Source organism: Suncus etruscus, chromosome 9, assembly GCF_024139225.1.
Source record: "Suncus etruscus isolate mSunEtr1 chromosome 9, mSunEtr1.pri.cur, whole genome shotgun sequence".
NCBI lineage: Eukaryota > Metazoa > Chordata > Mammalia > Eulipotyphla > Soricidae > Suncus > Suncus etruscus.
Window position 1 is genome coordinate 108,548,931 of NC_064856.1, and position 21,681 is coordinate 108,570,611.

At 59.9% G+C, this 21,681-nt stretch overlaps 1 protein-coding gene across 13 annotated transcripts in view; it reads right to left on the bottom strand.

Moving 5' to 3' along the window:
- Positions 1-21,681, bottom strand: part of NRXN2 (neurexin 2) — an 83,022-nt gene that overhangs the window by 22,920 nt on the left and 38,421 nt on the right. For 3 of the 13 annotated variants that reach the window (XM_049779554.1, XM_049779559.1, XM_049779558.1), the window contains exons 11-17: positions 17,873-17,899; positions 16,646-16,765; positions 16,026-16,407; positions 15,290-15,480; positions 13,782-13,955; positions 13,489-13,608; positions 1,188-1,369 (exon numbers count right to left, since the gene is read on the bottom strand). In XM_049779554.1, coding sequence (XP_049635511.1) covers positions 1,188-1,369; positions 13,489-13,608; positions 13,782-13,955; positions 15,290-15,480; positions 16,026-16,407; positions 16,646-16,765; positions 17,873-17,899 — 1,196 coding nt within the window. Of the gene's footprint in view, positions 1-1,187; positions 1,370-8,544; positions 9,221-13,488; positions 13,609-13,781; positions 13,956-15,289; positions 15,481-16,025; positions 16,408-16,645; positions 16,773-17,870; positions 17,900-21,681 lie in introns of those variants that run through there. The other 10 variants (XM_049779553.1, XM_049779557.1, XM_049779556.1 and 7 more) reach the window with 6 other exon arrangements.

The following is a 21,681-nucleotide window of genomic DNA, read 5'->3' on the forward strand; positions in this document are numbered from 1 at the left end:
TCTGCCGCCTCTGCCCTTTCTGCTCAACACTGGGGATCCCTGTGCCCCACCCAGCTGGCACCGGGTCCTGGGGGATTAGCCCAGGGGGTGAGGGGCCTCATGGATACAGCACTGTGCCACGCTGCACCTGGAGAGGTGGCGCTGCACCTGGAAAGGTGGCGCAGACCTCCTGCAACAACCGCCTCTCTGTGGCCATTGAGCAGATGCGGAGACTGAGGCTGGATGGAGCCAGTGGAGGCAGGACCAGAGCAGCTGTCCATTACTCTGACAGTCTCATGACAGGACACCAGGCTGAAAACACCCATACAGACCAGGCCAGCAGCTGACACAGCTAGCACGCACCCTGCAGAACCCACGCATACTGGCAGGGCAGCCCCAATTGCCCCCATAGGCCACTATGGGGCCACTGCACTGGCCCCAGGTCAGTCCTCACACCACATCCCCCCTGGCCTAGCTCTAGGGCAGTGGTTCTCAAACTATGGCCCGCGGGCCACATATTGTATTTGTATCTGTTTTGTTTCTTCATTGCAAAATAAGATATATGCAGTGTGCATAAGAATTCGTTCATAGGTTTTGTTTTTACTATAGTCAGACCCTCCAATGGTCTGAGGGACAGTGAACTGGCCCCCTGTTTAAAAAGTTTGAGGACCTCTGCGTGGGGATCAGAGGGTGCCTCCAGGGAACCCTTGGTGTACAAGAGTGGGTCGCATCCAGGGCCTCACTCAGAGCCCCCCACAGAAGGCAAGGGCTGGCCAGGGCTGTACAGGGACGATGAAGAGTGATTCAGAGGTCCCTCAGACTAAGGGAGATTAGAGGAGGAGGGAGAGCTGGAGGAATTGGCAGACAGGGCAGGTGGCCCAGAGAGGGGCGGCATTCTGAATCCAGCAGGGAGGGATGGGACAGAGGTGTGGATCAGGAAGCTGCTGGGGAGACCCCCAGGTAAGGGGGGCTGCCAGAGGAACTACAAACAATGTAGGTTACAGCAGGGGTTACACATGATGGCATGAGGATCAAGGTGGGCTGCACTGGGCCATTAAGAGGTGCAGGACCCCAAAGGCTAAGACTGAGCAGGTGGCTGCAGGAGGGAAGGGGAGACATTTCAGCAGAAACAGAAGGCCTGGAAGTTGGGGGCCTCCACACTCAGGGTGACAGGGGAGGGTCTCAGAGGGGAGTTGGGCCAGGCTTACGATGTGCAGCTGTAGATAGTCCCCCAGGCCTGAGGCGCTGTCCACGCGCACCAGCACGGCGCTCCGCTGGTGCGTGCTGAAGCCCACGGCCAGGCGGTCCATCCTCGTGCTGGGCCGGTCATTAGGGGGCCACGTGTAGGTGATGAGTGCTCCCCCCTTCCCAAAGATGTATGTGGTCCCAGCTGTGGAGAGAAGGGCAGGGAGAGAGGGAGGTGAGACCCTGGGGGAGCCAGGCTGGGGCGCAGGTCTGTAGGACCGGGGCCAGAAGCCTTGGACCCCTCAGCTCCACGTGGGACCCGCCACCCGCCACCCCAGTTCTGCAGCCCTGGGGAGCAGCTGGCAGGCGGGTGCCCGGTGCGGCTTGCGCACGCCCAGACAGATGTAGCTGCCTCATCAAGAACCCAAGCTTTAATTACAGCAGAGTAGAGAGGTGAGAGAGAGAGAGAGAGAGAGAGAGAGAGAGAGAGAGAGAGAGAGAGAGAGAGAGAGAGAGAGAGAGAGAGAGAGAGAGCATGGAGCATGCCCAGAGACATGGTGAGGGACCAGTGCCAGGCTGGCAGGGGCGACAGACTCAAGGTGTGTGATTCCGGGGTGCCAGGGCTGGCTGGGCCCAGCTGAAGGACCCCCTGGGCACAGCAGGAGGCAGCGCAGGCTGAGGAGCTGATTCACAGCCTGCAGGCTGGCACCCCTCCAGTGCCTGCCCCCCACCCCAGCCCCCCAAAACCTGAAATCTTGGCCCATTCACCCAGGACTCCCAATGAAGGGGGCTTCCTGGGGCCCCAAATGGGGTCCTGGAGCGCCGCCCAGAAATACAGACATGGGGGGCATTGACAGCTACAGGGAAGAGGCAGAAACAGATGGACAGACGGACCGAGAGAGGTGCCGGGAGAGAAAGCAGAGAGTGGGAGCCGGAGATGCAGGCTCCCTGCCCCCCACAGCTCCCACCCGGCCTCCTCTCTCTCCTCTTCGCCATCCGCCATCCGGCTGCCGGGGGCGGGTGTGAGGTCCCTAACGATCTCAGCCCCAAAATAAACCCCATTAGTCGCCATGTTCCCTCCTGCGGCTGACTGGGCTCCCTGGGGGCGGGCTGGGGGGCTGGTCACCCAGTTTCCGGGAAGGGAGCCTTGTCTGGACGGCCCGCACGGCCAGTAGTACTCCGGGGCCTCAGCAGAATGGAGAGAACATCCCAGTATTCTTCAGAACATAAATGGAGCAGATGAGATTCATAAAATGCTTAATTAAATCATCAGCCACTAACGGCTCCTCTCAAAGCTCTTCTGGGGGGATGAGGGGTGAGGGGGGACTTTTCCAGAGATGAAGGAGAGGGAGATGGGGCCCGAGGGTAAAAGTCTGGAGCAGGGTGGATGAAAGGGGACCCCGGCCTAGGGGGCCTCTGGGAGAGAAAGTTGTCTGGGTGGGCCTGGATGGAGCAGAGGGCCAGGGCAGAGCTGCAACCCACAGTAGTCTCAGAGCCAAGACAGCAGCCAGGAGCCCCTCAGCGCCCAGGATACAGCCGCTGAAGAGGGAGAAGGGCCTCCATCAGGGGAGCCCTGAGTACCCCAAAGGGAAGGCACCACCTGAACCCGTAGGACACTGGGAAGGCCGGGCCGGGCCCCAGAGAAGCCTGAAGGCCAGCAAGGCTGAGATTGGGGACCGTAACCACCTCCCCATGCCCACAGGCCAGACAGGGCCAAGCAGGCACAGAGAACCACCTCAGGCCCACCTGGCATTTCTGCCCCACACACCTGCAATTGCTGCCTGGCTGTGCCCCCCCCCACACCTGAGGGGCTTCACTCCCAGGGGGCCCCAGAGGACTCAAGCATGGTAGTGAGAGGTCAACCCTCAGGACAGGCGCCCCAAAATTTGGTGGTGTGGTGGCTGGCAATGAGGAGCACAATGAGCCACACCCCATGGAGCCTGGAAAGGGCAGGACTGAAGGTGGGAGCCGACCAGGCCTCGGCCTAAGTGAGTCTCTCCACTCCCAACACTGCAGCATTCTGGAAAATCGGCTGTTTCCATGGCAACCGCAATACCCAGGGTCCTCCCTCCCCCTCCACTCACAAGCTGCACGTCCAAATTGGGGGTGCGGGAGGGCCAGGAAAAAGACACTCACATCCCCCCCCCCGTACCTCCCTTCCTGGCTGCCTGAACCCAAGGTGGGTGCTTCTGCTCCCAGGGACCAGGGTCTCTCAGAGAAGGGGTTCAGCATGGGGGTCACCATGCACCCCCCTGTTTCCCAGGATTGAGGCAGAGTAGGCCCTTTTCCCCCAAACCCCAAGCACATCCCCTGCAGGGGAGCCCCTTGCCTGGGGGCAGGAGCTGAGTGATCTGAGGGGCCCCTGGCTCCTGGGCAGACACAGCCCACAGCTGTGAGACACCCACAGACCCCGCACCACAAGGCAGAGCTACTAGATAGAGTCTGGGGGGGCACCATGGGAGCCAGGGTCTCCACCAGACTCAGCCAGTCAGACCAGCCCAGATGCCTTGGGGTCCCGCGGATCTCCCGCATCCTGCAGCCAGTTTTTGCGGTGGGCCTGTTAAAGCCTTAGGGTGTTCTGATGCTGCCTGGGCATGGGAGCTGCTCGGGCAGAAGACGGAAGGTGGCTGGTTTATTGGACTGGGGCGCAGTAATTACCCAAGGGATGCATTTCTCTCCCCACACTGAACCACAAGCACCACGCTGGCTCCAGGGCCCAGCTCGCCCGGCACCCAGAACTCAGCACCCAGCGCCCAGCAGCAGTGAGTGACCCAGTCCAGCCACCCAACACCCTGAAAGGGGGAGTCTGCACGCGGGTCACCACACATCAGCAAGCTCCAGACCTGGAGCTGAGCGGCCAAGACCCCAGTGTGGTCTGAGGCACCAGGCTCTTAGCTTCTAGTAGCACCCTCAAAACCACTTGCAATGGGCTCCCTTGTACAGAGCATTTCAGGGGAGCACAGAACCCTGAATTCCAATACAAGAGTTCTGGACAGACTCAGGCATCCGGGCCCAATCACCCACCAGCCAGAGGCCCGAGGCTGGCACTCAGCCCTACTCCAAAGTCGCTGGCTGCCTCAAGACCAGAGATTCGGGTAACACTTTGAACCCGCTCAATGACCCTGCATTTCCCGTGACGGTGCCACATACCCGAGTCCAAAGGAAAAGCCAACTAGCAACCAGAGGACCCAGGAGGCAACTAGACCAGACATGCTCCGGAGCTCTCGCAGCACCACCGACCCTTGGGCGCGTTTTTTGCAGCGGCGGGAGCCAGGCCCAAAGCCTTGGACAGAGGGAGACACACGAACAACTGCCGGGAGAACCGTCCTGCCGCGCCCGCTCCCAAACTGGCCAGTGAAGCTTGGGCCAGGGCCCCACACCCCAGCAGTACCTTAACAGTCCCTCATCTCTGACCCCCAGTCACAAATGATAGAGCCAGACCCCAGGCCAGACCTTCTTCTGGCCCGCCAGATAGAGAGGAATTTAGAGGCTCTGGGGCCCCCCAAGAGGTCACTAGCTCAGGCCTGAGCGGTGACCTACCACCCTAACAGGAATGATGAGGATTCAGAACTGGGTGGGTCAAGGGCTAGAGAGGATGGCAGCCAGGTTATTTTGGGGAGCCAGGGATCCACGTCCCCTGTGGCCAACCACAGAACAGGGCGTGGTGGGGTGGCAGTCTGGGGGTTATAACAGGATGTGTAGATGGTGCAGGACAGAGAGGAGAGTGGGGCAAGGAGATGTAGGGAAACACACAAAAAGCCCGGATGGAGAGGAGCCACTGCACAGGACCTGCAGGTGCTGGAAGACAGGGAAGGCCCACCCGGCTTAGAAAAGGCCCCCAAATTGGCCTCTTCCTCTAACCCTTTTTCCAAAGTGGGTGATCAGGCCAGAGTGATAGCACTGCAGTAGGGCATTTGCCTTGCACGCAGCCAACTTGGGACAACGAGGGTTCGATTCCTGGCACCCCATATGGTCCCCTGAGCCTGCCAGGAGCGATTTCTGAGTGCAGAGCCAGGAGTAACCCCTGAGCGTCACTGGGTATAGCCCAAAAACCAAAATAAATAAATAAATAAATAAATAAATAAATAAATAAATAAATAAATAAATAAATAAAAAGTGAGTGATAATATCCCTTGGAGGGAGGTACTGGAAAGATCAGGGGAGCATCACATTGGGTGGACTGGGGAGCCTTTTCTGCTTGTTTGCTGCAACAAGGCAACTATCTTCTGATAATGGGGGTAAGTCAAATAAGTTTGGGCCCCTCTGCTCTTGACAAGTGTGGGTGCAGCGAAGATACATTACACTGACCTATCAGTCCTTCCCACCCTTGGGCCCTCAATCTTGTCGAAGCTCCAGTCTGGGGGTACCCCACGGTGAGTCATCCTCTGACTGGCACTGCAGCTCCTCTTCCTTTTGTGATGGGATGGCCATCCCAGTACACACACCCTAGTGCCTCCTCTCCAGGTTCTCTCCTTCCCTCATACTGTGAGGCCGAGCCCAGCTCCTTCAGGGAGCCTAGCTCTGCACCCCCACACACACCAGGGCCCCTTCCTCTCCAGCGCACTCTTCTCACACAGCTCACTGCTTCCTTCCCTAACTCAGCCCAGAGCGTCCCCAACCCTGCCTTCTCTAGGCCATTTGGGAGCTGTGGGGAGCAGAAGAGAGTGAGGTCAGGAGACAAAGAGAAAGGCTGGAGAATTTGGGGAGAGGGGCCCCAAGGCCACACTAGAGAGAGGCACAAGGCTGGGGAGGGATGGGGTGAAGCAGAGGTGGTTGGACCTGCTCTGGGAGTCAGAAGAGAAGCAGAGGCAAGAGAAGAACCAAGGAAAGGGAAAGTCACGGGAAGGGGAGAACATGGGGGAGCAGCTGTGATATGGGGGAGCAGAGATCAGGAAGCTAGAAGGGACAGAGAAGTGTGGGAGGCAGGCGTGCGGGTGAGAAGTGATGGAGACATGGGCCTGGGCGATGGGGGTAGGGGACAAGCAACGTGCAGCAGAAAATGAGTGATGGCAGATGGACAGGTGAGGAAGGTGACAGAAGGATGGACAGAGGAGGCAGGAGCGACAAGAGACAGATAAAGAGAGTTCAGATCAGAGGTGACGGGACATGAAAAGGTCGGGGTGCAAGATGGGAGGGGATGGGAGATGTCAGTGCATAGAGGTAACACGGTGCAGGAAGTAATGAATGTACAGAGATAGGAGATAAGGAGACAAGAGAGACTGGAAGCGATGAGAGTAGATACAGGAAGTGGTAATGGGGAGGAGTTGATGAGAATTCAGACACAGGAAATGATGAAGAATACAGAGATAGGAGGCGACGATACAGTTCCAGGAGGTGATGAGAGTACAGGGAAAGGAGCCAGTAAGAATATGGGTGCTGGAGGTGATGAAAAGACAGGGAGAGGAGGTGGTAAAAGCGCAGAAACAAGATATAAGTACAGGTAACAGGGGTGAGGAGTATACAAGCACAAGAAGTGAGAGTGCCGTAGTAAACGACAAGGGTATAGGTAAAGTACACGCATGCAGGTGGGGAGACCATGTGTGTGGGTGATGAGTACACAGGGAACCCAGGTAAAGGAGATGTAGGAGGTAACAGATCAGAGGTGGAGGTGGCGAGACAGGAGTAGGGGATGATGGGTGTACAGGTGGAAGAAATGAAGGGTGTGCAAGTGTGAGGCGAAACAAGGAGACTGCAAGTGTAGGTGAGGTGGGAGAGGGAGAGGAGGTGATGAAGGCACGGCACAGCAGGTGATGAGAGGAGGAGAGGAGAGGAGTGTCCAGGTGGAGGACATGAGGTCCAAGGGTGATGAGTGTGCAGGTACTGAAGGTGATGAGGTACCACAAAGGAAGTGATGAGAAGAGGAAAAGGAGGTGATGCCTGCAGAGGTGCAGGAGGCAATAAAGCACTGCCATGCAGGCCAAAGGTCTAGAGATGGGCAGGAATGATTGGTACCACATGGGAGGTGAGAGGGAGCTGGAGACAGGTGATGACGGGAGATGGGCACCTTCTGGAAGGTCAGAGGGAGGCACAGAGGGAAGGTGAGGTGGAGGACAGAGGGGAAGAGAGGGCTGGAATGGAAAGTGACTGGGCTCTCTGGAATGGGAAGTGACAGCGGCTTCGAGGCAGAAAGTAAAGGAGGGACTGAGACAGGAAGTGAGGAGGTCTGACCTGGAAACAGATCAGGAGAGCCAGTCCTAAGAGTTCTGGAGGGTGTCACAGGAAGTGATGGGGACAAAGAATGGGAAGGAAAGATGGGAAGAGAGGGAGCGGCAAGGATCTTAGGGGTGTCGTGTGTGAAGCAGGAGGGCACTGGGGCAGGATCAGAGCAGGAAGTCAAGGCAGGGGAGGTGAGGCAGGTTCTGAATGGAAGGTTCTGAGGGGCTGAGATCAGGGGTAGTAAGCGGAAAGGGAGACAGGACTGATACGGGGTGGGGTGAGTGATGGGGGTGCTTGATGGAGATGCAGGGGAGGACAGATCATGATGGAGGTGAGGTATCTGAGTAGAGGTGAGGTGGAGGCAGGGAAGGAGGAGTTAGACGAGGTGATGGGGAAACTAAGATGAAGGTGATGAGGAGACCAGATTGGGGGTGACAGAGATATGGGGATGAGGTGATGGGGAGATCAGGGTGGGGTGGTAGGGAAACTGGGATGAGACGATGGGGAGACCAGGGTGAGGGTAATAAGGAGACCAGGATGGGGATGATGGGGTGATCAGGATGAAAGGGAGGGGAGACTAGCCAGTGAGGGGACACTGAGATGGAGGTGAGGGAGGTGATGGGAAATGGGAAGCGATGAGGAAACAGACATTCAAAGCAGGAGGGACGAAGGTGCAAGCCGCAGGGCTCAGGCGGAGACAGGGCAGCGCGGGAACGGCCAGGGCCATGGAGGGAGGAGCCCGGGGTGCTGGGCCTAGGGGCAGCTGAGAGGTGACTTGGGGGCTGCGAGCAGGAGGGGGACAGAACCAAGGGGTGGTGGCTGGAGGGCCAGAGTGCAGGGAGCAAAGACGGGGGTGAGAGAAGGAAAATGGGGGGGGGGTGGCTGTGGAGGGTAAAGAAGAAAAAGGCTGGGGTGCAGAGATGCAGAGGGAAGGTGGGCAGGAGAAGACATCAGAGTGAGGAAGGGGGCGCAGGGGCGGGCGAGGGTGAAGGGCAGGCCAGCCGGGGGCTCTGGAGCGGGAAGGGGAGGAGGGCTGGCGGTGGGGGGCGAGGGCGAGGGGCACCGCTTAGGAGGAGGAGGGTCGCGAGGGGGTTCTGGCCCCGGGAAGTGGGGCCGACGGGGCTGAGCGGAGGAGAGCCGGAGATGGCAGTGAGGGGGCGCAGGCCGCAGGGGAGGCCCGGGGATGGGATGGGACGGGGGGCCGCCGGGCAGGCCGCAACTTACCGTGCCCGCCGCGGGTGAGGAAGGGCATGCGGTTGATGGCGATGGGCACCGTGCCGTGCTTGCTGTGGAAGTGGTGGACGTGGTGGGTGGTGCTGAGGCTGGAGGAGACCCGGGCCCCCTCGGCCGCCCCCAAAAACAGCAGCAGCAGCAACAGCAGCAGCAGCAGCAGCGGCAGCAGAGGCGGCGAAGGCGAAGGCGGCGAAGCCGGCAGGGGCCCGGCCAAGACGGGGGATCGGCGCGGGCACCCCCGCGGCCCGCGCCCTCCGGGGGGCATCTCGGCCCGGGAGGGGGGGGCGGCCGCCTCACAGCCCCATGGCCAGGCCGGGGGCGGGTTCGCGGGGCTGCGCAGCCCCGCGAGGCCCCCCTCCGGCTCCGAGCCCCGGGAGGGGGGGATGGACGGCCAAGAAAGGCGGCGAGCCTGGACACCAGAGGCGGGGGCCGCGCGGTCCGGAGCCCGGGCAAGATGGAATCGATCAATCGATCAATCGATCGATCGGCTGGATCCCGCCAGCTGGGGTGCTCGGGGCGGCCACGCCAAGGTCCCCCCGGGTGCCGGGGTCCATCGCGAGGAGCGCGAGGAGCGGCTAAGGGGCTCCCCGCATCCCGGCGGGGCCGGCGCGGCGCAGAGGGCCGCCCGGGGGAGGAGGCATGGTGCCGGGGGGCCGCGGGAAGGGAAGAAGGGAAGGGAAGGGAAGGGAAGGGTCAGGCGGGCGGGGGAAATCCTGCGGAAAAACCGAGCCGGGGCGGGAGGGGAGGGAAGGGAAAGGATGGGATGGGAAGGGAAGGGAAGAGGGAGCCCCGGCAGAGGCCGGGGACCGAGAGGGAGCGGCCGGGGTGCGGAGGGACGGAGGGAGCGGAGCGGAGAGAGGAGAGGAGAGGAGAAGAGAGGAGAGGAGAGGAGAGGAGGGGAGGCGCGGGGCCGGGCGGGGAAGGCGCGAGCCTGCGAGATCCCGGCGCGCTGGAGGAGGCAGCGGAGTGTTGCTGCAGCGAGGGCTGGCGGCGAGAGGGAGGGCGGACGGGCGGGCGGGCGGAGGGAGGAGGACGGGAGCGGGGCGGGGAGAGGAGAGGAGGGGAGAGGAGAGGAGGGATGCGGGGCGGAGGGCCCCGATCGCCGGCTCCGCGCCCGCCTCTCCCCCGCACCCGCGCGCCGCGTGCCCGCGCACGTCCCCGGAGCCCCGCGGGCCCTGCTGAATAATGGAGCAAGGACGGAGGCGCGCGGCGCGGAAGGGGCCGGCCGCCTCGGCCTCGGCCTCCGCCCCCGCACCGGGACGGGGCCCCCGCACGCACCCCCCGGCCCGGCCCGGCAGCGGCCCCCGGGAAGGCACGTGCCCGCCAGGAAGCGGCCCGGCCGGGCTGGGCTGGGGCTGGGCGACACCCACTTGCCACCGGGCCCGCCGTGCGCGCACGCACGCACGCACACACACACACACACACACACACACACACACACACACACACACACACACACACACACACACACACACGCCGCAGGCTCCTTCCTACATGCGGCCATGTGTGCGCCCCGAGCCCCCCGCACCCCGGTTGGTCTCCACACCCGCCTGCGTGTCTTGTCTGCCAGCCAGCAGCCCCAGCCCCACCCTGGCCGCCCGTAGCCTCAAGGTGCCCACCCCAGATGCTTCCCGGACCCCGGCCGGCCGGCACTCCTGGGTTCTTGCCATCCCCAGCCCCCGTTCCGACTGGGATTTTCCGGGACTCCACGCCACTTCGGGCCCCCAAACCCTCCCAGAGCACTTCTGAGCTCCTTCCGCTCTGGGCTGCCCCTCAGACTTTGGGGGATCCCTCTGGAACAACCAGGAGGTAAGTGCAGGGAGGAGGCCTTCCTTGAAGCTCTAAGCTGGCCGCCACCTCTGCACCCGCAGCCAGCAGGGCTTGGCTCTGCTGGGCCTTGGGGGTGCGGGGAAAGGGGCAGAGGGAGGTGTAAGAGGGCTCCCAAAGGGGGGCTGAGAGGCAGTCGTGTGTGAAGGGGACAGGTGCAGAGAAGAGAGGGGCGTCAAGAAGGGGCTGAGGCTGGTGAACCCCTGGACACAGGCAGTCAGGACCAGGGACAGCTCCCAGTCTCTCCAGCATCCTTTGGCCCTTCCCATGTGAAGAAAGGGCTTCGGGGGCACTGGGAAAGGGTGTGGGTTTGCGCCGGCTCAAAGGAAGGGAGAGGAAACCATAGGCTGAGAATCAGTCCCCCAGCCCCTGCCCTCTCAGCCCATCCAAGTCCGGCTCTGGAATATGGACTCACGGGGCTCTGAGCAGGCAGAAAACGGCCGGCCCCAGAGGGAGGCAGGGCGGGAGGAGCCGGTGGCCAGAGGAGAGGAAGAGAAACCGCCCGGAGGCCAATCAATACCAGGGAGTGGGAAGTGCAGAGGTGGGGGGGGGCATGGGGGGCGGGTGTGCAGCAGGGAGAGACGGAGGTGAGCCAGAGATCCAGAGAGGCTGCGGGGAAATGAGAAGGGCCCGGACAGGAAGCGCCCTCTGCATTCAGCCCACTTCATCAGACTCTGGGGACCCATTAATTACCCCCGGTGTAGTCCCCAACAGACTGAGAAACTGAGGCCTCTTCCGGGCCACAGTTCAGTCCTCTCCTCTAGGCCCCCAACAGCTCCACACCCAGCCTGGAAAGACAGGCCCCTCAGCACTGTTCCTCCTCTGGAGACAGTGTGGCCAGGTTCTTGCTGGACCTGGGGCCTCCTCAGGGACCCTAGTGGGGCAGCCAGAGCCGGCATGGTGGCTGGGGAGGAGAGGGTGGGCTAGGGTGTTAGAAGACAAGGGGGGACCCCTGCTCTTGGGGGGCAGAGATCACAGGGCCTGCCTGAGCAGGGTGCAGGGGCCAGGTGACTCAGGTCACACCCACCTTGTCTTTAGCTTCGTGGCTCTCCTCAGGCTGACTCCAGACACTGCCCAGTGCCAGGAATACTGACCACTTCCCGCCTCCCTCCTGCCTGGAACCTGGGCAGGCTCTGCCCTCTCTGTCACACCGGCTGGAGGATGGCACCACTCCCGCTTCCAGTCATCTGTGGCCCTGGCCTGAAGAGGCCTGCAGGAATTCTTGCTTCCGAGGCCAGGCATGTGGGGTCAGAAAGGCTCCCCTGGTGGCCCTAAAGGCGCCTCAGATTCCAGGGCTCTCTACAGCTTCCCCCACACTCTGTCCCTGTGGCTGGGGGGGGGGGGGGAGGGCCTCTCTGATACATCTCAGTTAGAGAGGATGACTCCCTCCCTGCACCCCACAGGAACCCTCCTCTGCTACACTTGAACTACTTTTGAATAGTGCTCAAACCAGAAGTGACTATTACTTTCGAGCGACCAAGTAGCCGCCCCCTCTGGCCTCCAGAAAGGGCTGAGCATGTTGGTGATAAGAGGCCTCGCCCTTGCCCCACTTTATTCTAGGTTCCACAGTTCGCCCTTGTGTGGGGTGGTATCTCTGGAAAGTACCAGGTACAGGTCAAACAAGAAAAATCCTGTGGGCAGAGCAGTGGCGCAAGCCATAAGGCTTCTGCCTTGCGCACTAGCCGAGGACGGAGCGTGTTTCGATCCCCCAGCGTCCCATATGGACCCCCCAGCCAGGAGCGATTTCTGAGCACATAGCCAGGAGTAACCCCTGAGCGTCACCAGGTGTGGCCCAAAAAGAAAAAGAAAAATCCTGGAGCAGACCTGGGTGTGGAACTACTCAAGGGCCTCAGTGCACCGGAAAAATCCTGGAGGGCTGGCACAGAAGGTAGACCAGAAGGCCCGAAGCTCTGCCCAAGTCAGATTCTGTCCCTGCCCTTGTCAGGCTCCGCCCCTGCTCATGCCAAACTCTGCCCCTTGGAGGCAAAGGACTGTGGGGGGGGCATGGTTCGAAGGCTTAATTGAAGCAAGGCCCTACTGGTGCCAGGAACCATAGTTCCCTCCTGAGCATCCGTGGCATCCCCCAGTACCATACCATCAGGCCCTCCTCCTTGCTGACCACTGCCAGGAATGTCCTCAACAACATCCCCTTTCCCTGCACCCTGAGTGTACCTCTATGGCAAAACACAACTCGCGACTCGACCAGTGCCCATGGCTGCAGTGTGGCCTGAAGGTGCCTGTAGTGATCCTTCCCTGAGGCCAGATCCACTATTAAACTACCTCCAGAAGTCAATGACTCCTCCTGCCTCAGTTTCTATGTTTGAAAAACAGAGAAGCAGGGCCTGAGATAGCACGGCGGGGAAGGTATTTGCTTTGCACATAACCGAAGTTCAACCCCCAGCATCCCATATGGTATCTTGAGCACCAACAGCAGTAATTCTTGAGTGAGTGTAGAATCAGAAGTAACCCCTGAGCACCCCCAAACAAATGGAGAAACCTTACTTGCGTGCAGGTGCCAATGTGTGTGTGTATATTTACCAAGTCTCTGGTCTCACAACAGGATCCCCAAGGCAAGACAAATGAAGTCCATTTTGAACAGACCCCTATCTCTCCTTTCTGTTTGTTTGTTTGGGGATCACACCTAGTGTTGTTCAGGGATCACTCCTGGCAGAGCGTGGGAGACACTATGTGGTACTGGGGATCGAACTCGGGCCAGCCGTGTGCAAGACAAGGCCCTTGCAGCTGTACTATTTCTCTGGCTCCCCAGTCACCCTTTCCAGGCTCCAGTTTCTTGATGGGCTCAGCCACCCCACCAGCTAACAGGTTGCTGCCCCAGAAGAGAGAGAAAAGTGATGACACCAAGTCGTGTCCTTGGGGGGGGGGGGGTCCAGGGATCCTGAGTGAGAGCATGAAGCAGCACAGCAGTGTCCAGAGAAGCCAGTGAACCCACAGGAATGATGCAGGGCCGGAAAGAACAGGCTGGCATGCCGGGCCATCCAAGTGTAGGGTCACTGCCCAGAACACCAACTCATGGGGCAGAGGAGGAAGCAGTAAAGGCCTCCTGGGGTAGTTGCACCCACCCTGCGCCCAGGGCCAGCCCGTACTCACGGTCGTTGCACACGGGGCCTCCGTAGGACGTCATGGTGCAGTCACAGGTGAAGCCATCCCATTGCTGCAGGCACACGCCCTGGTTGGCACAGGAGTCCTCGGTGCAGGTGGTGCTGGGGCCTGCGGTGGCAGGAAGAAGGACACCCCGACTCAGCCAGCCCCCCACCCTAACATGCAGGAGGTACAGAGCCCTGGAGGTCCAACCTGAACCAGATGGTCAGGGTTAGAGGCCAGGATGCTAAAGGGGGTCTGGGAAGGAGGCTTCAGCACCCCCGCCAGGCCCCACCACTCACCATCACAGCCCCTCTCCACCTGCCCGATTCGGTGCAGGGCGTCGCTGATGAGGTCCGGGAGGCGGCCGTTGAGGTCCACGGAGGCCAGGCAGCCCTGGAAGCCATCCCGGGAGGCCACCAGTTTGGGCAGGCTGCCGAACATGTTCCTGCTCAGGCCGCCGATGTACAGCTCCCCTGCAAAGCAGGCCGTCACCTGGGGCCCAGAGCCCCCAAAGAGAGGCCAATTCCCAAGAGAGAGCCAGTAACCCGCATGCCCCCCTTTTTTCTCCCTTCCCCATTGCCATCTGCTTTCCCCCTCCTTTCCAGAGTAGGCCCAGATGCCGGGAGGGGGTGCGGGTTGAAAACAGCTGGCGCCAGGCATTCTCCCACACATCTGGTTCCGGTTCCGGCCTGTAATCAGGGCTTTTCAGAGTTGTGGAGCCCTGGCACCCCATCCTCCCTTCCAAAGAAGCCTACAAGCTAACTTCTGAGGGCTCAGCCTGGCTCCTTTCCCCAAACATCTAGGACTTGGTTTGGGGTCTCTAAGGAACTGGGACAAATTCCCCATCCTTGGGGACCCCTGAACCCTAGTCACTGCCTGGCCATCTGGAATCGAACTGGCAGGCAGTCACAGCAGAGCTTCAGGAGGGGCACATTTCTGCCTTTGCCTGCTGCCTACCAACAGGACTCTGCCACATGTCGCCCCCTTCTGGAAACAGGGAGAACAGGCAGCAGGTGCCCAACTCTTTTTGGGTTAGGGGTTGGGTCACACTCGGCAGTGCTCAGGGATTACTCCTGGCTCCATGCTCAGAAATCGCTCCTGGCAGGCTCGGGGGATCATATGGGATGCTGGGATTCGAACCACCGTCCTGCATGCAAGGCAAACACATTACCTCCATGCTATCTCTCTGGCCCCGGTGTGCCCAGCTTTAAGCCAGCCTTTCCCTTCTCTCCTAGAAGGTCTGAGGCCAGGCTGGAGAGATGGCACAGGGTGAAGGCACTTGCCTTGCACACAGCTGGAAGCAGTAGAATGCCTGGCACCACATCTGGCTTCAGTGACCTGCCAGTAGTAACAAGGTGTGGTCCAAACCATCAAGGGCTCTAGTAGCTGTAGGCCACAACCTTACCTCTCACAACTGTGACCCCAAGGCCCACAGCCCTCACCCGGCCTCTGGTCACATTTCTGGGGCACCTTCATGGCTCTAGAGGCATCGCCAAGGTAGGTAAGGCCTGGATGTGACAGCCCCACATAGCCCCCAGGTGATGCCTGATGGGGAATGGATGGGGAATGCTGGTAGTGTGGAAACTATAGAGTCACCCCAGAGTATGATGGGACAGACTCATATTCTTTTTGACAGACCCACAAATGAGGCCATGACCCTTGGCAGTAACTGTGTTACGGGGTCATCCCAGGCTGCAGCGACTCAGCCCTTCCCCCTCCTTCCTCATCACTACCCCACCATAGAGGTGCAGTAGTCCCCCCTGACGGGAAGACATGCGGAAGTGAGGGGCCTCTAACTGGGCCCCACCTTTGAGGTCGAGGTTGCGGGCGCCGTTGGAGTGCTGGGTGACAGTGTGGGAGTCAATCTTGAGCGTGTGCACGTTGCCCGGGTCCCGGGATACCACCACATTATGCCACTGGTTGTCGTTGACTGGCTTGTCAGAGTTCCCCTTCATCAAGGATGGGCCGTTCCCCAGGTCGAACACGTAGTGGATGTACCTGCCCCACATGGGGGAACGGGAAGAGATCCCAGATCAGGATGGGGGAGCGTGTTGGGGGGGGAGGCCGCCACAGTAGAAGGAACCCACCCAGGGAAAAGGACCCCAGGAAGGTGCCCTGAAGGATGAATTGAAGAGCCACAGAGGGGCCAGGCTCAGAGTGGAGTTGAGGGAGACAGCCGAATCCTGGAGGGTGAAACAGGATGTTCTGTGTGAGGTATAGGGAGCAAGCTCCTCAGAGACTGGCCATGTGACCCCCATGCAGAAGCAGCTGGGGGTCACGTTCCAGCTGGGGGTCACATTCCAGCTGGGCCAGAAGCTGAACACCTGAACTGTAGATTAGGGCTTTGTGGTTCCGGACCCTTTCAACCAGTGATGGGGTGAGGGTTACGTCTGCATCATTGCCGATGGGGACAGGGGCCCTGGAGAGTGAGGTGGGCCCAGTAATTCTCCCATCTGATCTGATTTGCATGTATGTAATGCGGGTCCGAGACACGGCCCAGCATGTCACGCATGCAAGCACCACGTCCCTGGCCCAGGCCTCACCCCTTCACCAGCTCGATGACGATGAAGTCATTGCCGTTGCCCGAATTGAAAAGGAGCAGCCCGTCAGGGGCTGTGGTCTTGAACTGGAAGAAGAGGTGCATGGAAGCATAGGCCTGCAGTGTGGCCAGCGCCAGGTAACTGCTGCGGCTCTTGAAAGTGACAGGGTCAGCCACAATGGCACGCAGGCCAAAGCGGGCATTGAGCTCGCAGTAGGTGATGTCGCCGTCCTTGCACTGGTCCATGTAGGGTTGGCCGTTGAACACCAGACCACTGAGGTGCCCGATGAAGTTGGAGGGCACCACAGAGATGAAGCGCCGCTCCGTCATGATGCCTGTCTCGATGTTGTGGAACTCCAGCCGCGTGTGTGCCCCCGCCATCTGTCCTGCTCGGCCGGGACACAGAGGGGGTGGATCATTTCCTTCCTGGGACACCTGGAGCCTCCCTTCCTCATTTGGCTTGCCCTGTCAAGAGATCCTCCCTCTGCAGCTCCAGGTGGCAAGGCACATGCTGGAGTCCAGGGTCCCTGCCTGCTGCACACCTTAATGGGGCAAAATGGCAGCAGTGACCAGCCAAAGTTCTACCAGGAGAGGCAGAGCTCCTGCCTCACGGGCATCACCTACCCTCCACAGTCACGTTGTCCACGGACAGCTGCAGGCTCTTGCCGCGCCGCAGTACCCTCACTGTGTGCCACTCATTGTCGTTCAGCTTGTGCCCCGCAAACAGGGTCTCGGGGCCTTTACCTGCAGCACCAAGGGGGGAGTGAGCAGAGCACCTGGCAGTTCCCCCAGGGCACCCAGAGAGCCTCCCCTCACACATATGCATGTTTACACACGCATACACACATGCACACACGGGGCTCAGGGCCCATCTGGAGAGGATCTGAGGTGGGTGTTTGTTCCACACTCAAACCCACAGCCAGACCCCCAAGTTTCCTGATGCCCGCCGCATCCCGTGCCACCGGCAGAAACGTTCAGAAGCAGCGTTTCACCCTGCACTTACAGGCACCTACATGGACACCTCCTTTCCAGCTATGGAGGGACCCAGGAGCCTTTCTTCTGCTCCCTGCCACCACCACCACTCACTCAGATACATGGTCCCTAAAGCCCAGTCTGGCCAGAGGGGGCAATGTTTTTTCAGTGATTATGGCCATCTGATCAAACCAGTGCCCATGGGAAAAAAACAACAACCAAGGTTCTAACAACCTAAAAACGATAATACAATGAATGAAATCATAATAAAACGTGGTACCCAGCTGGGCAGCCCTCCCAGAGGACCGGGATGCCCCTCCTGAGCTCACAGATGCTGTGACTCTGTGACCAAGACAAGGCCTTGAGCCGGGGCTCCTGCAGGGTCCCCCAGCCAGGCCCAGACCTGAACCCCAGTTCAATTCTGTGGAGCAGCGCGGCCGCCTCAGAAAGCGTGCGCCCCCGTGTGGCACGAGCACCCGGGAATCCCTGCTGGCCTCATGTCTGAGCCTCGCCCGCCCCTTTGTGGCCGCCTCTGGAGATGCAACGGGATCCAGAGCCAGCTCTTGGCCCTGGGGGTCAGGAGAGGCCCAGCTGTCCTGAGATAGGGGCCCTCGCTCTCTGCCCCCCTGCGGTGACAGAGAGGTTATGCACCTCCCAGACCTCCTCCTCCTCCCAGACCCCTTGGGCATGCGGACCCCAGAGCCCTCCACAACTCTCCCCTCCTGAGCTTCCCTTGGTCCAGGACACTCCAGCTCAGGACCCCGCCACGCTGCCCCACCCCAGTACCTTCAGGAAGAAGGCTGCTTCCACCCGCCCCAGATCCCACTAACTAGCGCCCCAGGCCAAAGGGCGCTGCACAAGAAGAGGGAAGCCACTTACTGGGTGCACAGCCGACACGCAGGCAGTCTTGGGGGGCCATGGGGCGGGCAGAGGGGGAGGGGAGACAAAAAGGCAGAACAAGGTTTTTTTTTTTTTTTACATCCTTCACAGGGAGGGGGTCTGCAGGTGGGGATTCCCCCCAGGGCCACTTTCTGGGGACCTCACGTGCGCAGGTGCCCTCTCCCCGTCTTCACTGTGCCCAGGTCTCTCCTGCCCCCAGAGTAGGGGCTGGGGCACTGGGCCATCAGTCTAGGGTGCTGGTGTTTGAGGGAGAAGGGCACCTTAGAACCCGTCGTACCTGGGGTCTGAAGGTGGAGAGGGCCTGGCCAGCCCCCCATCTCCCTGTCTTGAGGGAGATGTTGAGGGCCGGTCCCTGCTCCCCACCCACTGGGGCCACTCCCGGCTCAGAGCACAGATGAGGCGGTGTCTCTCCCCTGCCCCACTGGGCCCTGAGCAGAATCGGGGTCTGCCCCAGGGCCCCCTGCCCGTGGCCCGGCACCGCTCACAGCCCAGGACGCATACCCCCCTGCAGGAACCTTTCCCCTGCTCTTCCTCAAGTTGGGGGGACAAACTATACCCCAAACCAAGGTTCCTGACCTGACCCTGAGGGGTGGTTCCCAACTCAAAGATGCCTGGCAGGAGATGGCCCTGCAGCGGAAGGGACCTTTAGGGTTCCAGGAGGTGGGAACCCGAGTGCTCATTCAGGCAACAGAGATGGGGTACAGGGTCTGAGTTCCCCCCAAGGGTAGGAGTGAGGGGGTGACCCCTGCTAGGAAATGGGCTCAGGCACTGGGCTGCCAGAAGGGAAATAGGTCCCTGATCTGCGAACAGGTCACCCCCATCCCCATGATCCCTGAAGAAAAGGGATGGCGCCTGGCATCTCCAGACCCCTGAAGGTTCCTGCAGAGGAGAACAGCACCCCTGTAGCTCTGGGGGGTCCCGGGGCCCCTCGGGTTGTACAACTGAGCTCCACACGCAGGTCAACCGCAGCAGAAGAGTGGGGGGGAGCCACCGGGACCCCGAACCTCAGCCTGGCACGCAAGGAGGGTGAAAGACAGAATCAGGGAAGCTATAGCAAAAGGGAGGAGGAAGAGGGGGAACAGAGGTGGAGAGGAGAGGGGGTGTTTAGAGGGAGGTGCCAGGCCTGGCTTTAGGTCACGGGGACTCTCTTAGGGCCAGCAGAATCTTCACCCATGAAGGGTCCAAAAAAGAAAAAGGGGTTGAGGGCAGGCTAGTCCCCTGCTAGGGAGAGGCCCAAGGTAGGCGCCATATCTAGGTCTCCCCGGCAGGGGAGTGCAGGGAAAGGGGGTCCCGTCTGTCCAGAGAAGAGATGTTGTTGCCAGCATCCCACAGAGCCCCCTTAGGAGCCCCGTACTGTGCATTTGAAAAGTAGACAGCCCTTGAAACTGAGTGGTGGGTGGGTGGCTGGGGAGCGATCCAGAAATGAGCGCAAGGAACCACCCCAGTTCAGCAGCCCCAGAAACTTTATCCTGATCCAGTCTATTGGCACCTGGGCCCTGCAGAGTCAGTCAACATCCATGAGGTTCCATGCCTAGAGCCTGGTGGGGAACAGTGGGATGTCAGGTGCAAGACATGTCTCCTCCCCCACAGAGATAAGTCATGGAGCATGAGGGATGCAGCGGATGTTGAGGGATGGGCATCTCTGGTGTGCCCTAGGGGTCTTCAGGGAAGCCTGGGTGTTAGCAGAGGCTCTTTCCAGTGCAGGTCATACACTCTTGGGGGGCTCTGACCAGAAGGATCATGCCCTGAGTTGAATCTTCTTGGAGGCCAAAGAGGTACACTGAGGCCCCCCAGCAGGATTTCTGTCAGGGGTGAGCATGACCTGTGGAACAAAGACCCCCTGAAGGTAGGGCACTCTGAAGCAGAGGGGTCTGTGCAGACAGTGGGCACACCGGGGTCCGAAGGCACCTCCTTTCAGAGGGAGGTCAGGGAAGGGCAGCCAGACTGGGTGTGACCCTGAGCAACAAGGACCCACCAGCCCTCTTGGAGAGAGACACCTCCAAAAGAACTCGAGACAAGAGGAGGACACACCATGTCTGTCAACATAGGTTGACGTAGCTTCTGCCAAGCTGCCTATGGGGTTTAGCTTTTCCCCCTGGCTCCCCTGGACTTCTGGCCACAATCAGGATGGGGAGCAGAAGGGGGCTCCTGAGGAAGGTGCAGGTGGGCGGGTGGTAGGTGGCCAGCCTAGGCCTGGACAGCTGCAGGTCTCTCTCCCAGATCTGTTTCCTTCCAGGGCTTTGAGTGTCTGGGGGGGAAGGGGGGGCTGGATCTGACGATACCATCTTCATTCCTGTCACTCTGAGTTCCTCTGGAGCCTCAGGACCATCGTAGGCCGAAAGCAGAGTGAGGGGTTACCCCCACTTAATGGATGCAACAGCAGAATTTGGACAGGATGAGCAGCTCTCAGGAAGGCCTGATATGAGGCCTAGAGCCCAAACTTTCCTTTGCAGCCCCAGTGGCAGGAATGAACCCTGTGTTTCTGGACCCTGAGGCCCCAATGCCTGTCATCAGAGTCCCAGATGCCTGACAATGGTTCATGTGTCATGTCAGATAAGGCATCTCTGGGAAGGAGACACACAACACAAGAGGGTGGACAGTCCTGAGGGCTTCCACATGGGCTTAGACGGAAGTGTTTCAGGGGGCTATATGGAAGGTCACACAAGCCTGTGGGGCGCTGACCGAAAGGTGATTCTCATCCCACTCTATTAGCTGGGTTTTGGGGTTGCAGGAACAGAGACAGCTCCCATCTCCTCTTTTCTCTGCAGATGCTGGGCTGGCCTCAAAGGCACAACCCAAGGGGCAAGGGATGAACAGAACATATTTCTTTGTTTTTTAGTTCTTGGCCTCCCAAATGGTGCTCAAGAAGTTGAGGATGCCCCCATTAGTCATTCTTGGCCTACCAGGTTGTAAGTCTGAAGGGTTTTCAGGGACTGCTTGAATCTGGTGGTGCAGGACCTTCGGGGGCTGCACCCAGTGATGCTCAGGAAACCATGTGCTGTTGGGAATCAAATCCGGTCAGGCACACTCCAGGCATGCACCCTAATTGCTGTCCTCCCTTTGCAAGCTTCTTGTTTGTTTGTTTGTTGTTTATTTTTTTTATTTTTGGATCACACCCAGTGGTGCTCAAGGGTTACTCCTGGCTCTGTGCTTAGAAGTTGCTCCTGGCAGGCACGGATGACCATATGGGATGCCGGGATTCGAACCAGGCTCCCTCCTGCGTTGGCCTAGTGCAAGGCAAACACCTTACCACTATACTATCACTCCAGCCCCTCTGTGCAATTTTCTTAAGGAGCCAACAGCCCCCAACAGTTAAGAAGCTCTGAGGCAGGAAGAGGCTCCAGTTTAGCTCTGTGTGTGGGTCTCAGCCGAGGCCTTGGTCTGCTCGCAGGGCCCAGGGACCAGAGTCCCCTACAAGACAGGGCTAGAGGAGTCGGGGGCGGACCCTAGCCTAGACCATTGAGGGAGGGCCTGCAACACCCCTGCCCACTCTGTGCCTGTGAGGATCACCCCTTTGCCACCCAGGTGGCCCCTGGTACCTACCAGTGTCAAATAAACATCATCTGTGGGAGTGAGCCTACTGCCCTGTCCTCTGAACAAGCCCAGAGTGCTCCAGGAGACCCTGCAGAGCTGAGCTACTATACTCAGATAATCCAGGATTGCAGGGTGCGGAATTGGGGACCTGCTTAGGCAGAATTGTCGGTCACCTGAGGAACAGGCCCCTCGTGCCCCTCCTTGGCTGTTCTGCTCAAGGGAAAAATGGAGCCTGCCCAAGGCTGGGGTTAAAG